The sequence below is a fragment of the Mycteria americana genome, chromosome 3 (assembly GCF_035582795.1).
Source record: "Mycteria americana isolate JAX WOST 10 ecotype Jacksonville Zoo and Gardens chromosome 3, USCA_MyAme_1.0, whole genome shotgun sequence".
Classification (NCBI taxonomy): Eukaryota; Metazoa; Chordata; class Aves; order Ciconiiformes; family Ciconiidae; genus Mycteria; species Mycteria americana.
This window is the reverse complement of record NC_134367.1, coordinates 111,274,222-111,288,889: the sequence shown is the minus strand read 5'-3', so window position 1 is coordinate 111,288,889 and position 14,668 is coordinate 111,274,222. Positions and strand designations below refer to the sequence as shown.

The window sequence follows — 14,668 nt, the reverse complement described above, 5'->3', positions numbered from 1 at the left end:
AGGCACCCTCTAGAAAGGACAACCTGGCTAAAATGACTGCTACCCTTTCCTCAGCTTTTGAAAAGGGTAAAACATTCAAACGTACCTCTTACCAAGCCTCAAAGAACGAACTGGCTGCATTGCTGGATATTCTGCAGCTTCATGCCCCACAGGGTTTTTTTCCCCCATTTGATTTTTTCAAGGGTCTGCAAATTTGGAGACAAATGGGTGGAATAAGGCCCAGTCCTGCTGCTGCTCTGTCTGTATAATGGGAGCCCTCTGATGAGTCAGCATGAATTGTCTTTCATTTCCCTCTTTCTCAGAGTTAATTTCGGGAAAGAAATTGAGTATCAAATAGTCCAGGGAGACTGAATTCCTCTTCTTTGCAGGTAGCCCCTCTGTACAATGCCAACCTTGTGTTTATCTGAGGACAGAATCTTCTACAGGTGGCTAAAATTGCAGCGAGAACACATGCCTCCTTCCCCCAACAATGACAGGGACCGTGCTATGACCGAGGCCTGCGCTTGTGGCCCTCCTTTTCCCTCTGCCCCAGTGTTTGTTCTCTTGTTTTCAGGCACCGCAACGTCCTGGTGCGGAAGTGTGCAGCCAAACACCTACTGACTGCAATGGAGCAAATCGGAGCTGAGAAGCTCCTGTCGGGCACGGATGACAGTACTGAGCTGCTGGTGCGCACGCTGGTGAAGCTTGCTCAGGACTGTCATCAGGACACAAGGTGATGATCTTCATTTCACCTCCTAAAGTCTGAAAACTATTTGGTGTCTGGCTATAAATGATAAGACCACAAAAGAGTGGAAGGTAAAGTAAATATTAAGAAAATTACTTCACAGTGTGGATAATGTTGTCTGGGGAAATGACTGTAGTGGCTAACATGAGGTTGTCCAGCAAGAAGGACCATTGCCAAATTCCTGTGACTTGAATGATTCTTTATTCTGATCAACTGAGCTCAGATTAGTCAGCCAAACAATTTTGTTTGGTCTTATTGGCACAATGTAAAGCTGAAGTGTTGGTTGCTGTTCATCACTGAAGGATCCCAAACATTTATTTCTGGTAAGGTTAAGACTGTCCTAGAAAAATTCCAGCTGTCTTCAACCAATGAATTCAGTCTTTCTAAACCTGTTCTGCAGATTTAGTTGCCTATGATAGTCACAGATTTTTCTTTCCAATCATTGTATAATATTGTTGTCTGTGGCTGAATGACCTCCAAATTTCCTCTTGAAGATAGCTGTAGTTTTCATAGTAGCAAAACCAAACCAAACCAAAAAACCAAAAAAAACTTACTTTGATTATTAATTTAAATTCCCATTAATAGATGGCAAGAACACATGAGCAACTAGCTGCCCGTGTGCATACATGTAGTATAGAATAATAAATAGTAAGCATGAGGTGATTTGTCCTAGCTTCTCCACCAGTTAAAGAAAGGGAAATTATTGTGCAGTGGCAGCAAGACACTGCAAATAAGCCATGACAGCAAAGCAGTAGATGTGCTTCACTTGTCTCTTGGGATCCTGCAATACCACAGAAGCATACCCACAATTTCAGAGTGAAATTGTATTTTCCTGTTGCCCTGTGTTCTCCTCTTGCCTCTTGTGTTCAGCTGGCAGCATTGTGCAGTGGCAATACATGGAGATAAATATCTCTCTGTTGAATAGGTAATACCTTCTCATGAAGGTATTACACATGATGAGTTTAAAATATGAGCTTATTTTATTAACACTTTTCCTTTGTTTATTCAAAAGGCTAGGGAGAAAATACAGTAATAGTCCATAGAAAAAACAGTCATTCATTTCTCTCTTTCCTATGTTAGGTGTTATGGACGGAAGATGCTGCATATATTGATGAGTCATCGAAAATTTGATAGATATTTGAAACGGTCTGTCCCCTCACGTGACTTGGAAGATGTTATGGCAACAATTAAGCAGAAAGTAAGTGCTTGGCAGGAGAAACATCTCCTTTATGCAAAGTACTGAGATTGCTAATATGAGATTAATCATACCTAATCTTTCTTTATCTCTTTCTTCTTCCACTGAATCATTTTGCTCCTGGGAATGAACTGTTGATCCTTAGCCTGTTTATCTGCAGACAGTGAAGGAGCTAGTATGGTTAGAAATAAAGTGGGTGTATTTTGAATATCAGCCACAAACAGGAAAGGGAAGTAGGAGAAAATGGTTTTACCTTCAAGCATTAAAAAACCCAACACCCCCACCCCCTATCCCCAATAAAGCAAGGAAGTGAGAATAGTGCTTCTGAAGATAATAGAGTCTTTGCAACAGACGAAGGAAGTAGTAGTGCCAAGAAAATTTCCAAAGATACAGAACATGCACAAGGCAATCATAATTAGTACATCTATTGTCTGTATTCTGGGAATACTGCCCTGCTGTCATGCACTGTGGAGCTGGAAGAAGTTTTGTGAATTCAGCATCCAGTGGAAAATCATCCTTTTATTTTTTTATTCCTCTCCATTTACATTCTAGAGAGGAATGTGCCTTTGTGCAGGAATAGGGAGAGTGAGTGTGAACCAAATCAACTCCCAGCACAATGGGCCAACCTGCAGAGTCCAAAAGTTTCCCGCTATTCCCTTTAAGAAGGCTTGTTCCCTACCAGTTCACATTATTCCCATTTGTGCTCAAGACTAATGAATTCAGGATCTTATACTGCTGCCCATTATGGTAGCACCTATAACCTGCCTTGGGTTATTGAAAACAAATAGTAGACAATACACTGAATCTCTGGCCTGTCTCCCTCTCTAAGTTATAAAATGTTTTCCTAAGCCTTTCTTGGTAGCAGTGATCCTGGTTATAACTTCTGTTTTAAACAAGTAATTTCCTCTTTTATCTTCTATAGATTCATTTTTTTTTTTTTTTATATATACGTAGGGGATAGAAGACCATAAATGTGAACCTCCATCTGCCAAGGGCCCCAAGAAGTCTAGGAACAGCGGCTTGACGAAGCCCCAGGACAACTTGCCTTCTAATGGAGGGTACTGAGCACTTCTGTTATATCTGACAAAGCACATGACAAGCTTTACACGTCTCTTCCTCAGTAAAATCTTTCTGGTGGAGATGAGCTGTGCCAGAGATTGTTTCCTTGCCCCACAAATTTCTATGATAAAAAATGTCTGCTTCCCACTACTGTAGTGGGATGGCTGGCGTCTGTTTTTATCTCTGTTACTGATCCTCTGGATCCTTTCAGATATGCCCCTTAATCTCTCTGGGTAGGATTCATCTGTTTAGATGCATCTGAGCTATTTATCCAGATTCCCATACCTGTTGTAGAGATGCTTCTCCAGAGCAATTAATTTCCTTATAATACAGACACCTCCCATAAGATAAAGCATTTAAACTTTGAAGTAGTGCCTGTTTTTCCCCACAAAGGGATGCTAAATGAGTACCTGGGAAGACATCTGAAGATAAATGAGATGAATCCCATCCTTGGTGCCTTGGTTTTCCTAAGCAAGCACTAGCGATAATGTAACTTGCAGAGTGTCTCCTGTTATGATTGTCATCAGATCAAAGTTGCTTTTCAGATCAGAATCTAGCTGAAATCACATCATTAGGAAGTCTCCTCAAGATGTTTTCCTCACAATTAACTGAAGATATTGTCACCAAAAGGTCTTACCTTGTTTTTATTTTCCAGTTTGAGATCTGGCTCTGACGTACCCATCTTACGCCATCGGACAGTCCACCGCACGTCACTTCGGACTGTGGAAGAGACTGAACAGCTCATGGAGCTTTACAAGCTCCTGACAGCCAAAGAGTTTCAGGCACGAATGGAGGGAGTGGTGCTCCTCCTAGACCACTGCAAAAGCAGCCCTCAGTTCATCTCCACTAATATTGTCCAGGTATGTGGGGCATCTCTATTGATCCTTTCCCATTAGCTCCTTTCCCAAGCCTGTTCCAGTAAACTTAACTCAGTGTGTCTTGGCACTACATCCTAGTTGTTTGGGACAGGCTGGTCCCTTCTCACCCCAAATAATTTAATTCAACTCCAGGCTTCAGGTCAAGTAATTTCAGTCCACATGTATTTCTCTGGCAGGTGTCTATTGGTGCTGTTCATGAGATGGTGACAGAATTTACTGTTGCTGTAGCTCCTGCTGTCTCTTACTACAGTTAGGTTGAAATAAAGGAAATCCAGCCACTGAAAGCTTGGCAATTATTCGCTAGAAGAAAAATGGGTTGGGATGAGGGAGAGAAGTATAAGGCTGGGTTGATTTGAAGAAAAAAAAATTTTTTTTTTTTAAAGGATGCTCCTGTAAACTTTATCTTGTCTTGCACAGACACAACTCTGCCTATTCACTTCCGTCCTCATCCCTTTCTTGGTCGGGAAAGACTGTTCTCACCCTTCCTGGGGGTCCTTTTTTCCTCTTTGGAAAGAGGAGGAAAATGGCTAGAGACAGATCTTCTCTTCCTTCTCCTCCCAGCAGCTGCTTTTTTCCGCTTTTCCAGAAAATAGTGCCTGATAATGTGGCTGTCAAGGGACTGAACCTGCTCTGATGAGAACTGCACAGCACATTAAACTTCAGAAGTCTACCTGCTAGCTAGGCAAATGGTCTGGATCCTGAAGAGTTCATCAGAGCCCTGCACTCCTCCAGACGCAGGTCCTGAGAGAGATAAAACAAAACTTGGATCTTACCCAGCCACAGTTTTGGCAAAATCAAAACTACCCTCAGTACTCGAGAAAACTTTATGGAAAAATGGGCATCATAAATATGTGGTACCTCTATACCAAAGACACTATTTTGCATTATTAAAATGGGATTAATTTAATGATTTACAGGTAAAGAGAAACACCATATGAACTATCCTGTCCCCACCCAAGCCTCTTAATAAAATGTGAAAATCTTTTCAACCAGCATGAGATTGTGCAACCACTACAGTGAGTAGCCCACAGGAAAACAGTGAAATTATGCTAGCAAGCGCTGACCTGACAGAAAGCATTACTTTCATCTTTTACATTGCTGCATACTTGTTTCTATATCCCTTCTTGAATCAAAGACATTTTAATCCAGCTTTCATGTCGTTTGTTTTCTTAACAGATTTTTGATGTTTTTGTCCTGAGACTTCAGGATTGCAACAAGAAAGTGAACCAGAAGGCGCTGGAGGCGCTGGCTTTGATGACACCCATGCTTAGAGACGCCTTACACCCAGTGCTGGTCTCTCTGGTAGCAGCAGTCACTGACAACCTGAACTCAAAGCACTTGGGGATTTATGTTGCAGCTGTGAAAGCGCTGGAAGCATCCATTGCTCACCTAGGTAAGGCTAACCTCGGACATTGACTCTCCTCAAATGTGGCTTCTCCATCTCAGAGTCAAGTGAACACTGAGTCTGTTGATAGCTGCTGTTGTCTGTGGAAATATCCAGCTGCTGCAAGATGTTTATGAAGTCCTGCCTGCATTCTTTCTATCCCAATCTGTTGTATCATGTTGTGATGTGCAGCTGAATGGATGCTGCTTATCACCTAGATCATATGTCTGATTATTAATTCAGCAGAGAGGACATTATAGGGATTATTTTAAGTTCCTGCCAGAAGAACATGAGGGAAGTGACTAGCATCTGTCATGACTGTTTTTCCCCCTTCCTCCTGGGAAACTGCATGTGTTTTGTTTATATTGAACTGGATTTCTCAGATGTGCATTCTGTTAAGTTTACAGCCACTAAAACAAGATGAAATGAATGTGCTTTTTCCTTGAAACACATGGTGGAGGCTCTTTGCTCTCACTGGGCTTCGTTCCATGCTCTGGCAGTGGTGGCTCTCCTGAGCAGATGTGTCTGGCCCTTGCTGACACCAATATGAAAAGCTTTGACCTCAGTTACTCATTTTGCAGTTTTAGGTAGTAGTTTAGCCATGTAAAACCCAAAGGAAAATTTCCTTTTGAATTCAAAGATTGAGACCTTCAATTTAATAAGATACTGTGTTATGAAATATCATAGCAGAGATCAGATGAAGGATGAAATGCTTGTGCCGTAGTCAGCCTGGAGGTCTCCACGTGTGTGGGGTTAGAAATGTCTTGGCTCCCTTCTTCCAGAAGGGTAAGGAGCCCATTATCATCCCCTTCCCTGGATGCTTGAGCATGGGCTGCAAGTATGCCTGTTGATGTAAAATATGTACCTGCAGTAAGGAGAGGGTGAGGTCCCAATCTGCCCTGTGTCCTGAACCATATGGCCGCTGCAGGTTGTGCAGCATGTCTTCTGCTGCCTACCAGGGTCATGCTGAAGGTCTCAGGGATCCTCAGGCTCGTTTTGGCTGGGAGCACCTGCCCTGCAGAGTGCACTTCCAGCCCATCCCTTATCGTTGTCCAAAAGCTAGGTGTTTGCATGCTGTGCACTGGCAAATGCAGTGGCATGTTCCTTCATGAGTAATACTACAGAAGTCTATGTTGGTGTCTTTACAGTTCATTAAAACAGCTTTTAACAGCTACTTTTTTGTCAGTGTCTTTGGAATTATTCCCTTGTGATCTGCTCTAGAAACTGATTGTACGCATGTGGGCAGTATGTATTTCTTAAAAGCATATGGAGACACTGTCCTGATGTTAGCTCCCTGCTTCCCCTCACCTGCCACAGGTTTCAATTTGCCTTAATTTGGAGGCAGTAACCTAAAAATAAGGGAGTCAGAAAAGCAGAAATGAAAGGATGGGAGTAAAGTGGAATGGGATTATACTAAGATTTTTTTCTCTCACCTCAGTTTTATGGTTGATATTAATGATTCACAACAATGAGTACAAGGATAGACAACTGGGTGGCTCTCTAAGTGAAGAAGGGGCTGGTAGGGTTGGTTGCAGCCAGGGGACACAGTTGAAAACCAGACCCAGGACTGTAGCCAGTGTTGTTCTCTGTGACTCTTAGGTTACTCTTAGGCATTTTATGCATCCCTCCAGGGGATCCAGCTGCAAGGATCTAGTGGAGAGGTTTTGACGTTACCTGGGGGTTTTTTTTGCACATATTTTCATCAAGGAGGAGGTCTCAGGCTGCTCTGTGTAGCTTGCTGGAGGTGTTTACGTCTGCCCACTGAAACCTCAGTGAAGTGTTTAAAGTTTGGTGAGATGAATCCAGGCCTGAATTTCCCTCTTGATCTTCTGGTGTAGATTCAGAAGCACACTGGCAATATTTGTGCTACCACTGTCATCACTGCAGCTGTGACCAGGGTCCCTGGGGCTCTTCATCTGCTGTTTACTCCAGCTCTGACTTCTGTTGAAATGTGAGATGAGACCTGGTGTGTGCGTACTTACGCATGCAAGGAGTTTGGTTTTGGAGAGATGAATACCATCAATAAGAGTGTTCACCAGGAGTTTTTTTACACTGATTAAAATCTACTACAGAAAAGCAGGTTCCACATATAATGTTTGGGTTCCATGGTTGATGCCAGGTTTGCAGATCACTCGTGTCATTTATGCTATATATCAAAGGACGTGAATTCCTGCTGGCTAACCGGTGAACTGGGTAACCAGAAGCTGTGGTGGTGCAGTCCTTATGCACCAGTTCCCAGACAGGCTTGAATGTGTACCAGCATTTCCCCAAAGTCCCAGGAGCCTTTGGCTCTGTGTTGCTTGTCTGCTTTGGTACAGAAGGAGCTGAAAATAAATCCTGGAGTACAACTTTGCTAGAATTCAGGGACAAAGGGATTTTTGGAGGTTGTTTGGGCCCAATTTGACTTCCCAAATGAATTGCTTTGCTGTTGGCGTGAAGGGACACTGGCCCGTCAGAGCTTCTGCAGAACAGCTTCCTGGAAGGCTCTACATTATAAGCATTAGCTGGTCCTGTCTATTTTCCACCTTTCTTCTTTGTCTTCTTTTTTTAAAAGGGAATTTATGATTTGCCAAGTTCATTTCTTTAGAACAAACAGGTATAAATCCAGCTGTAAATGATGGCTTGTTCCACATGTTGTTCTGCATGGGGCAAGATGGCTATAGCCAATAACTACATAGCCAAGGTCTGCTGTAAATTCCCTTGCCACGCAGATTTATGTCAGCTGTGAAAATGCAGCACTGGGTGAATATGCCTGATAAATTTAGTGTTGAAGAGGCAGATCTTAAAGGGGAATTAACAACTTTCTCCACATCAGCTGCTTTGCGAACTCAGTGAATTTGCTGACCTGCTGCCTTTCTGTGTCCCAAGTATAGGGTTGTTCCTGATCATGAAGTGGGGAGAATGGTGTGAGACCTGTACTGGTCTTGGCCCTTACCCATTTTCTGTGGTGCCTGGGAGAAGGTTGGGGAAAAGTTGCAGAGTCCTGCTAACAGAGGATGTGGCAAACAGATCCCTTCAGGGTTTTGTATGGAGCTTTCTGTCGTTCCCCTCTCACCAATTCTGAGAGATCACTGTATATTTTCTGTGCTGGCAGATGTCAGAACAGGAGCAAGGCATATATGTCTCTCATCACACTGACTTTACCCAGAGACAGGTTCAAGCAAACAAGGTGGGATATATTTTTTTGGTTCTGCTCATTTTTATGGATGTTTGCAAAAATTCAAACGGGCCACTGAATCACAAATATTTCAAAATTCAACACCTAGGGCTTTAGTGGGGGAAGGAAGGCTCTACTGGAACAATGCATGAGTGAAACCTTCCCATATGCTTTAAAATTGTCTGCCTTTACAATTTAAAATCAAGTGGCAAATGACAACCCCACCCCCCGAACTCTAAAGGATTGTGCAACGCTCCTAGCTTAGGGTGAGTGCAATGTCTTGCCCCGTTGCTCTACTGAGTTTCATAGCTAAGAGCCCAGCTATTGCTTCGAGGCTCTGTGTTGACATGCCTCAGATTCTGAGTTTTAGGTGAGACTTCCTCATCTGTCACCTTTAATGATCCATGCAAAAATGCAAGCTGGTTAGAAAATTGCTTGATCACTCAATGTAAAAACAAAAAAAAAACCCCCAAACCAAACCAAACCAAAACACCCCCATCCCTGAGACCAAAATTCTACCTGCAAACAAACTAATTTCCTTCCAAATAATGCCTGAATCATTTATTTAGCTTAACCCTGACATTGGCTTGGATGTCCCCAGCTGAAGGCCACACACATTAATTAGCTGTGACCTGGGACCCTAATCCCACTTGAGGGAGCCACCTTGTCGATGGGGGTGAATCAGCAAATCAAGCCCTACTGCAATGGGACCAAGACATAGATCTTGCTCTCCTCTGACATCTGTCCTACCCTGTCCTCTGTCATGAAAGAAATGCCCTTCAGATGGCCCCTGCCTGATGCCAGGGCATGGAGTCAGGCCAGCAGCCTGAGTAGCTCCCAGAGGAATGAGCCCTCTGCAAGAGGGGAAGGCAAATTTCCCCTGTAGGTGTTAACATAGCAAAGAGGGAACTGCAGTGAAAATGAGAGCACGGAGAAGCAGATTCTTCTTTTGCTCATATTGCAAATGCTGGGCTGCCTGTCCTGTGGCCAACAGGTTTAGCTAATATGTAGTGCAGAGAATTAAAGCTGAATTAATAAGAACTGTACTGCTTGGCGCCTTGTTTCCTCTAACAGCCATTAAAAGCTCCTCTGTCTTTAGGTCTCTCAAGGCAGCTGAAGTAATGGGTACTTAGCTGCGTAAATTTGTTATTGACTCGAGCTTTAGTGTTTCAAAATGCACAGGGCATTTGAAACTCTTAAATTGGAAGGTGAATAGTGCCTATACACTTAGCTTCCTAAAAACCAAGCAAACAAACAGTTCCACCTCACCCACCCAAAACTCAAACTGTTCCCTTGAAAATCCATCGGTAGATACCGATATTAATGATTAATTAACATTTTGTGCTCCTTCAAGATCTCAGGGCGTTTTTTTCAAAGCAGCACCTCCCATGGGGAGGAACAGCAAGTGTGAAACAGCATCTGCCAATATTGCAAGAGTGTGAGGCAGAAAGTGAAGTGTCTGTTTAAAAAGGTGAATGAGAAGAGCATAATTACCGAAGCAGAAGCTTAATTAGGATAGCAGGATCAGTTCTTTACTGCACACTTGCAAGAAGATCATTAGGGACTTCTTTTTTATATCTCATGCAAAAAGGAGCAGTTAATAGCACAGTGCTACTCAAAACCACTTTGGGATTTGGCTCTGTAGTGGTTCCCACAGAAGCAGGTTGCCTGCTTTATTGGTACCACTCCTGGTGACACTGTGAGGTATTGTAGTGCATCCCACGTACATTCTGCCTCCAAGAAAAGTTTTGCTTGGCTTATCAAAGTGGTAAGACTGGAGGCTTGAAGACCAATCCAGGCAACAGTTTATAAATTAAAACAAGACCCCAGTCAGCAACAGGCAGCATAGGAAAAACGAAAATATATATGACAGTCAAGAACTGGGAAATCAGTTTGTTTTCCAGTCTCTCTGCTAAGATCTGATTTCAGAGATGTTACAAGAGCCCCTGAGAGCGGATGGTGTTGGCAATGAGCAGTAATTCTCTCTTGTAAGAGTAACTTGGGGTATTGTTCATAGATCCCAACAGGTAACTTAAAGATTTAACACCAGCTTATCCTTAAAGTGTGAATGGATGTGTGGACTTTTGAGCCATCTCACCCTTTTCCTTAGAGGAGGGAGGAGGTCACTTCTGCAAAGCTCCGGGACACAAAACCTTTTCACTGCTTACATGTGATTTAAATTTTGAGGACCCTGATGTGAAATATTTAACACAGCTCCTTGTAGAGCAGTCAACTTTGGATTTACAGATGTGAAATGAGAGCTTTTCTTTTTGAATTTAAAATCCTCCCAAGTAAGCTGGAAGGAAAGAAGATGAAAAGGACTCAGAAACTGGCAGAAATTTACTTTATTTTACAAAATGCAGTTACCCCTGCCCTTTCCCCTCCCTCTTTTTCCTTCTTTTTTTTTTTTAAATAACTTCAGAAGAGTGAGCAGAAATACATGTTTCTCTTTCAGATAACATGTTGCTGCTGCAAGCACTTGCCCAGCGTGTGTGTTTCCTCAGTGGCCAAGCTCTGCTGGATGTCACAGAATCTCTCTCAGGTATTGCCTGCTTCAGCTAATCTCCACTTCTAAGTCAAGAAGTCTTCAGAGGGAATATTTAGAGGGAATGCCTCTGAATAGACAGTGCAGTAGCTCATAAAACACCAGAACGTCCTGAGCTCCTGTGAAATACACATAGTAGGTATATTTGGCAGGGGTTTGCCTGACTGCTGCGGAGGCTTGCAGCATGTGAGATGAGGATGGCAGTTGGGCTCCAGCACGGAGCTCTCTCACTGGGGCATCTTAGGACTTGCCTCCAGGAAAGAAAGGGGCTAAAACTACCCTGGCTGGCTCCTCTCTTTGAAGGACAGTACAGTAAAGGTCATGGAGGTCTGTAAGAGGTCCCTTTTCTAAAGTGAAAGACCATCCTTTAGAAAAAATGGTGGCAACTGGTATTTCTGAGGATCAGTTTGTATTGTCATCACAGGATTCTTGTTTTCCTGTTGGAAACTTTGGAGGCTGAATCCTGCAGAGCCTAGGGGTCATAGCGCATGTGAAAACTCAACGCACATATTACAGGCAAGGATTTGGTGCAAGGCAGGATTTGGGGGCAGAGGAGCAGAAGCAGGCAGTTCAGCCCAACCCACTGAGGCTCCCTGCCTGTATTGCAGATATGACCTTGGACTCTGAGCATTGCAGGATGTGCAAACAGTCTATTTCTATATCAACGGTGTCCAACACACTACAAATGCAGCTGATAATTGATTTATAACAGTAGCTTGCTATGTCAGCAATAGCCAAGGAATGGAAAAAATGATAATCTCAGTATATACTAGAGAAGACTGTTTATAGCCTTGCTTTAATTAGGGCTAAATCCACTGCTAATTATGCCAGCATCTTTTAATCCAAGGTTTAATACACTTTGCTTCTTTATTATGAATCTCAAAAGGGCATCCTTAGCCATATAGAATGTAAAAGGGCCTTTAAAGATAATTTGAATAAAGTAAATCTCCATAAACATAGAATTTAGTTTTACAGTTATTTTAATCGCTTTTTCAAATAAAGCATTTGAACATAAATTGGGACTGCTTTAGAGAGAGCAGATGTTCTCTCTGGGATTTAGTGGGAACAGACAGCTCTTTCTCTTCTGAAGCTCCATAGTGACCACTGTGTTTAATAGCATTTAAACTCAAATGGACTCCCATTTTAAAATAGGTACCATAACCTTTTTCCTGCTTACCAGAATTGTTTTTAGGTACTTTCAGGAGCTGTTTAAATGTTGATGACTGATGCTAGATTAACAGCATAGAGAAAATTAAGGTCCTTCCACTACAGAATAATAAATGGTTACTGCATAACATTTCCACTGAACAGAAAATAAGAACTCTGTCTCCAGACCATTTCAGATTTTGATCTCTCAGCAGAATCTGCCATGCAAGGAGCCTACTGGTAGTAAATTTTTGTTTGTATTTAATATAGTTCAGTTCATAAAATGAGCTGAGAGCAGACTGCAGAGAGAATGAGAGGGAATGCTTGTTTTTTGGTTAAATTTCAGCCCCCTGTGTAAGATTTTTCTATCTCTATTTCCTCATTTCAGGGAACTTTGTGAGGGTAAATGCCATTAAACTTGTGAGATGCTCAAATGCCATGGCAATGGGGTCTGGGCAATTATCTAAGACATCCTGAAGTTTGAAACAGCTGTTCATTAGAAGCCACCAAGTATGAGGGGAAAAAAGCTCAAATTAGACCATTCTGCCAAAGACATCAGTTAGTCACTGATGTTTCTAATAAAACTGTCATGCAGCACACGTCTTTTGTGGGCTGGAGTTTTGAAGTGTGATATAATACTGCTGTTTGCTGTGTGCCACTGAGCAAAGGGAACTGCCAGATTAGACTTTCGGCATTTTTCATCAAAGGTCACAAAAAAGTAATCATCCTTTTTATTAGAAATCTTTCAATTACCTCTCTAAGCTGCATTTCAAAATCTTCAGCAGCTGGTTTAGACAACTTCTTAATGGAAATAAACAGTGATTTGACATTTTTGTCATGTGTAATGCAGAAGTGGATAGTGAAATGATTTACAAAATGTAAATCACCTGCGAAGTGATTCACTTTGCTAAGTCTATCACAGATACAAAGCCTCTGATTTGGAGAAATCAAGGTCCTCAGAGGTTGGTTGTTCTGTTCAGTGGATGCCCAGCCACTGTTGCCTATTTCTGGATCATCGGGCTCTTTGTGCTTGTTGATATTAGCCAGAAAAGGCTTCCAAGAACCAAAAATAAATGTAGGTACTTGTTTGCATTAAAGGTTGTTAAGAAGCTTGTCTCTCTTGCTTGGCAGTGCTTGTGGCAGCTGTTTATCCCCGGAAACCCCAAACTGTCAAGCGCTACACCCTGCCTGTGCTCTGGTTCTTCCTGGGAAACAGAGCCCTGCCTATCCGAAGTGGCAATGTCAAGGCTGTGGTCACCAAGCTTGCAAAGAGCCTCTACGATGTGATGGGCTCCAGGCTGAAGGACCATGCCGCCAGCCAGTCTCAGTCTGTGGTGAAAAACCTCTGGAACATTTTGGACCTGAATGTTGAATGAAAGCTTGGTGTGCTCTGGGAAGCTAATGGAGAGGTGCTGAGTGGGACAGGTGGAGGCAAAGGTGGATGTGGCGGTGGCATTGGTTTTATTCCATGTGTTTGAAGAACAAAATTTACCCTACAGAGTTTATAGCTACAGATATACAAGTTACATTTTGATGTAGGCTTTTAAAAAATAATAAAAAACCAAAAGAAAATATTTTCAAAAGTTTTCTATCTTAAGCTCATCTTCCCTAAGAAGCTTGCATAGATACCAAAAAAATAAAACCAGTATGCAAATGCAATTTGTAACTGTAAAAAGGAAAAAAATATTTTTATATACATACTTAACAAGTAAGAGATGTGCATATATATATATTTACTTACAAAGTAAGAAATGGGCTTTGGAAGCATTGGGGATATAGGATTAGATGGCTTGATTTGGGAAGCAGATAATGAGAAACCAGAACCTGCTAGCCCGGATGATACGCGGTGGGGTTATCGGAGGGTGTGCAGCTCACTGTATGTGCCAGCGTACACCGTCGGTTTGAAGCTGCCAGGTAGCCCCTTTACAAGTCTCTGGTAGCTGCTGGTGCACTGGCAGATACCTGAGATGTGCAGGTCAAGCTCAGACCGCCCACCCCATGACAGCAGAAATCTCCCCAGCTGCACTGAAATTTTCTTCCCATTTCAGGGGATGCATCTTATCTGTAGTCCCCTGTGCTCCCCCATGCAATGGACTGCTGTGGCGAGGTGACCGGTGCCATGCGACTGCCTCCCAGCACCTCGGGGCACCCCTGGCGAGGTGCAGGAGAGGGGCTCGGGGCAGGAGTCTGTGCCACCTCGCAGGGGGTGCTGGGTGACACACAGGGTGCTGGGCAGTGCGTGGGCTGAGGGTGTCCTACAGAAGCTGGGGAGAGGTAAGCTGTGGGCAGGCATTGTGGGACAAGGTGTAGTTTGTTAAAATGTATACATTTTCCAAATGTCTTTTTTTCCGTCTTGAGAAGTGAAGGGTTTGCCTTTTATGCAGACCAATAAAGCACTTCTGAACCTGAGATTCAGTGAGGAAGGGATGTGCCAGTCCTTCACCATACAAAGGTTTGGAAGCACAAGGGGAGAAATGATGAGAGCAGAGAGGAAGGGCTGAAAGCAGCAGATGTTGGTGCATCTGTATACAGAGCACCTGAACACAGAGCAGCCTGATCTGTGTTCATATAATCCTCAAT

The 14,668-nt window shown here is 42.9% G+C and overlaps 1 protein-coding gene across 1 annotated transcript in view; it reads left to right on the top strand.

The window, feature by feature from the left end:
• The window catches only part of TOGARAM2 (TOG array regulator of axonemal microtubules 2), a 30,652-nt gene extending 17,188 nt beyond the window's left edge, over positions 1-13,464 (top strand). Inside the window, 7 exon segments of the mRNA XM_075497437.1 lie at positions 554-712; positions 1,805-1,922; positions 2,874-2,977; positions 3,640-3,838; positions 5,033-5,249; positions 10,853-10,939; positions 13,220-13,464. Of these exon segments, the coding sequence (XP_075353552.1) occupies positions 554-712; positions 1,805-1,922; positions 2,874-2,977; positions 3,640-3,838; positions 5,033-5,249; positions 10,853-10,939; positions 13,220-13,464 (1,129 nt within the window).
• The last annotated feature ends 1,204 nt before the right edge of the window (positions 13,465-14,668 follow it).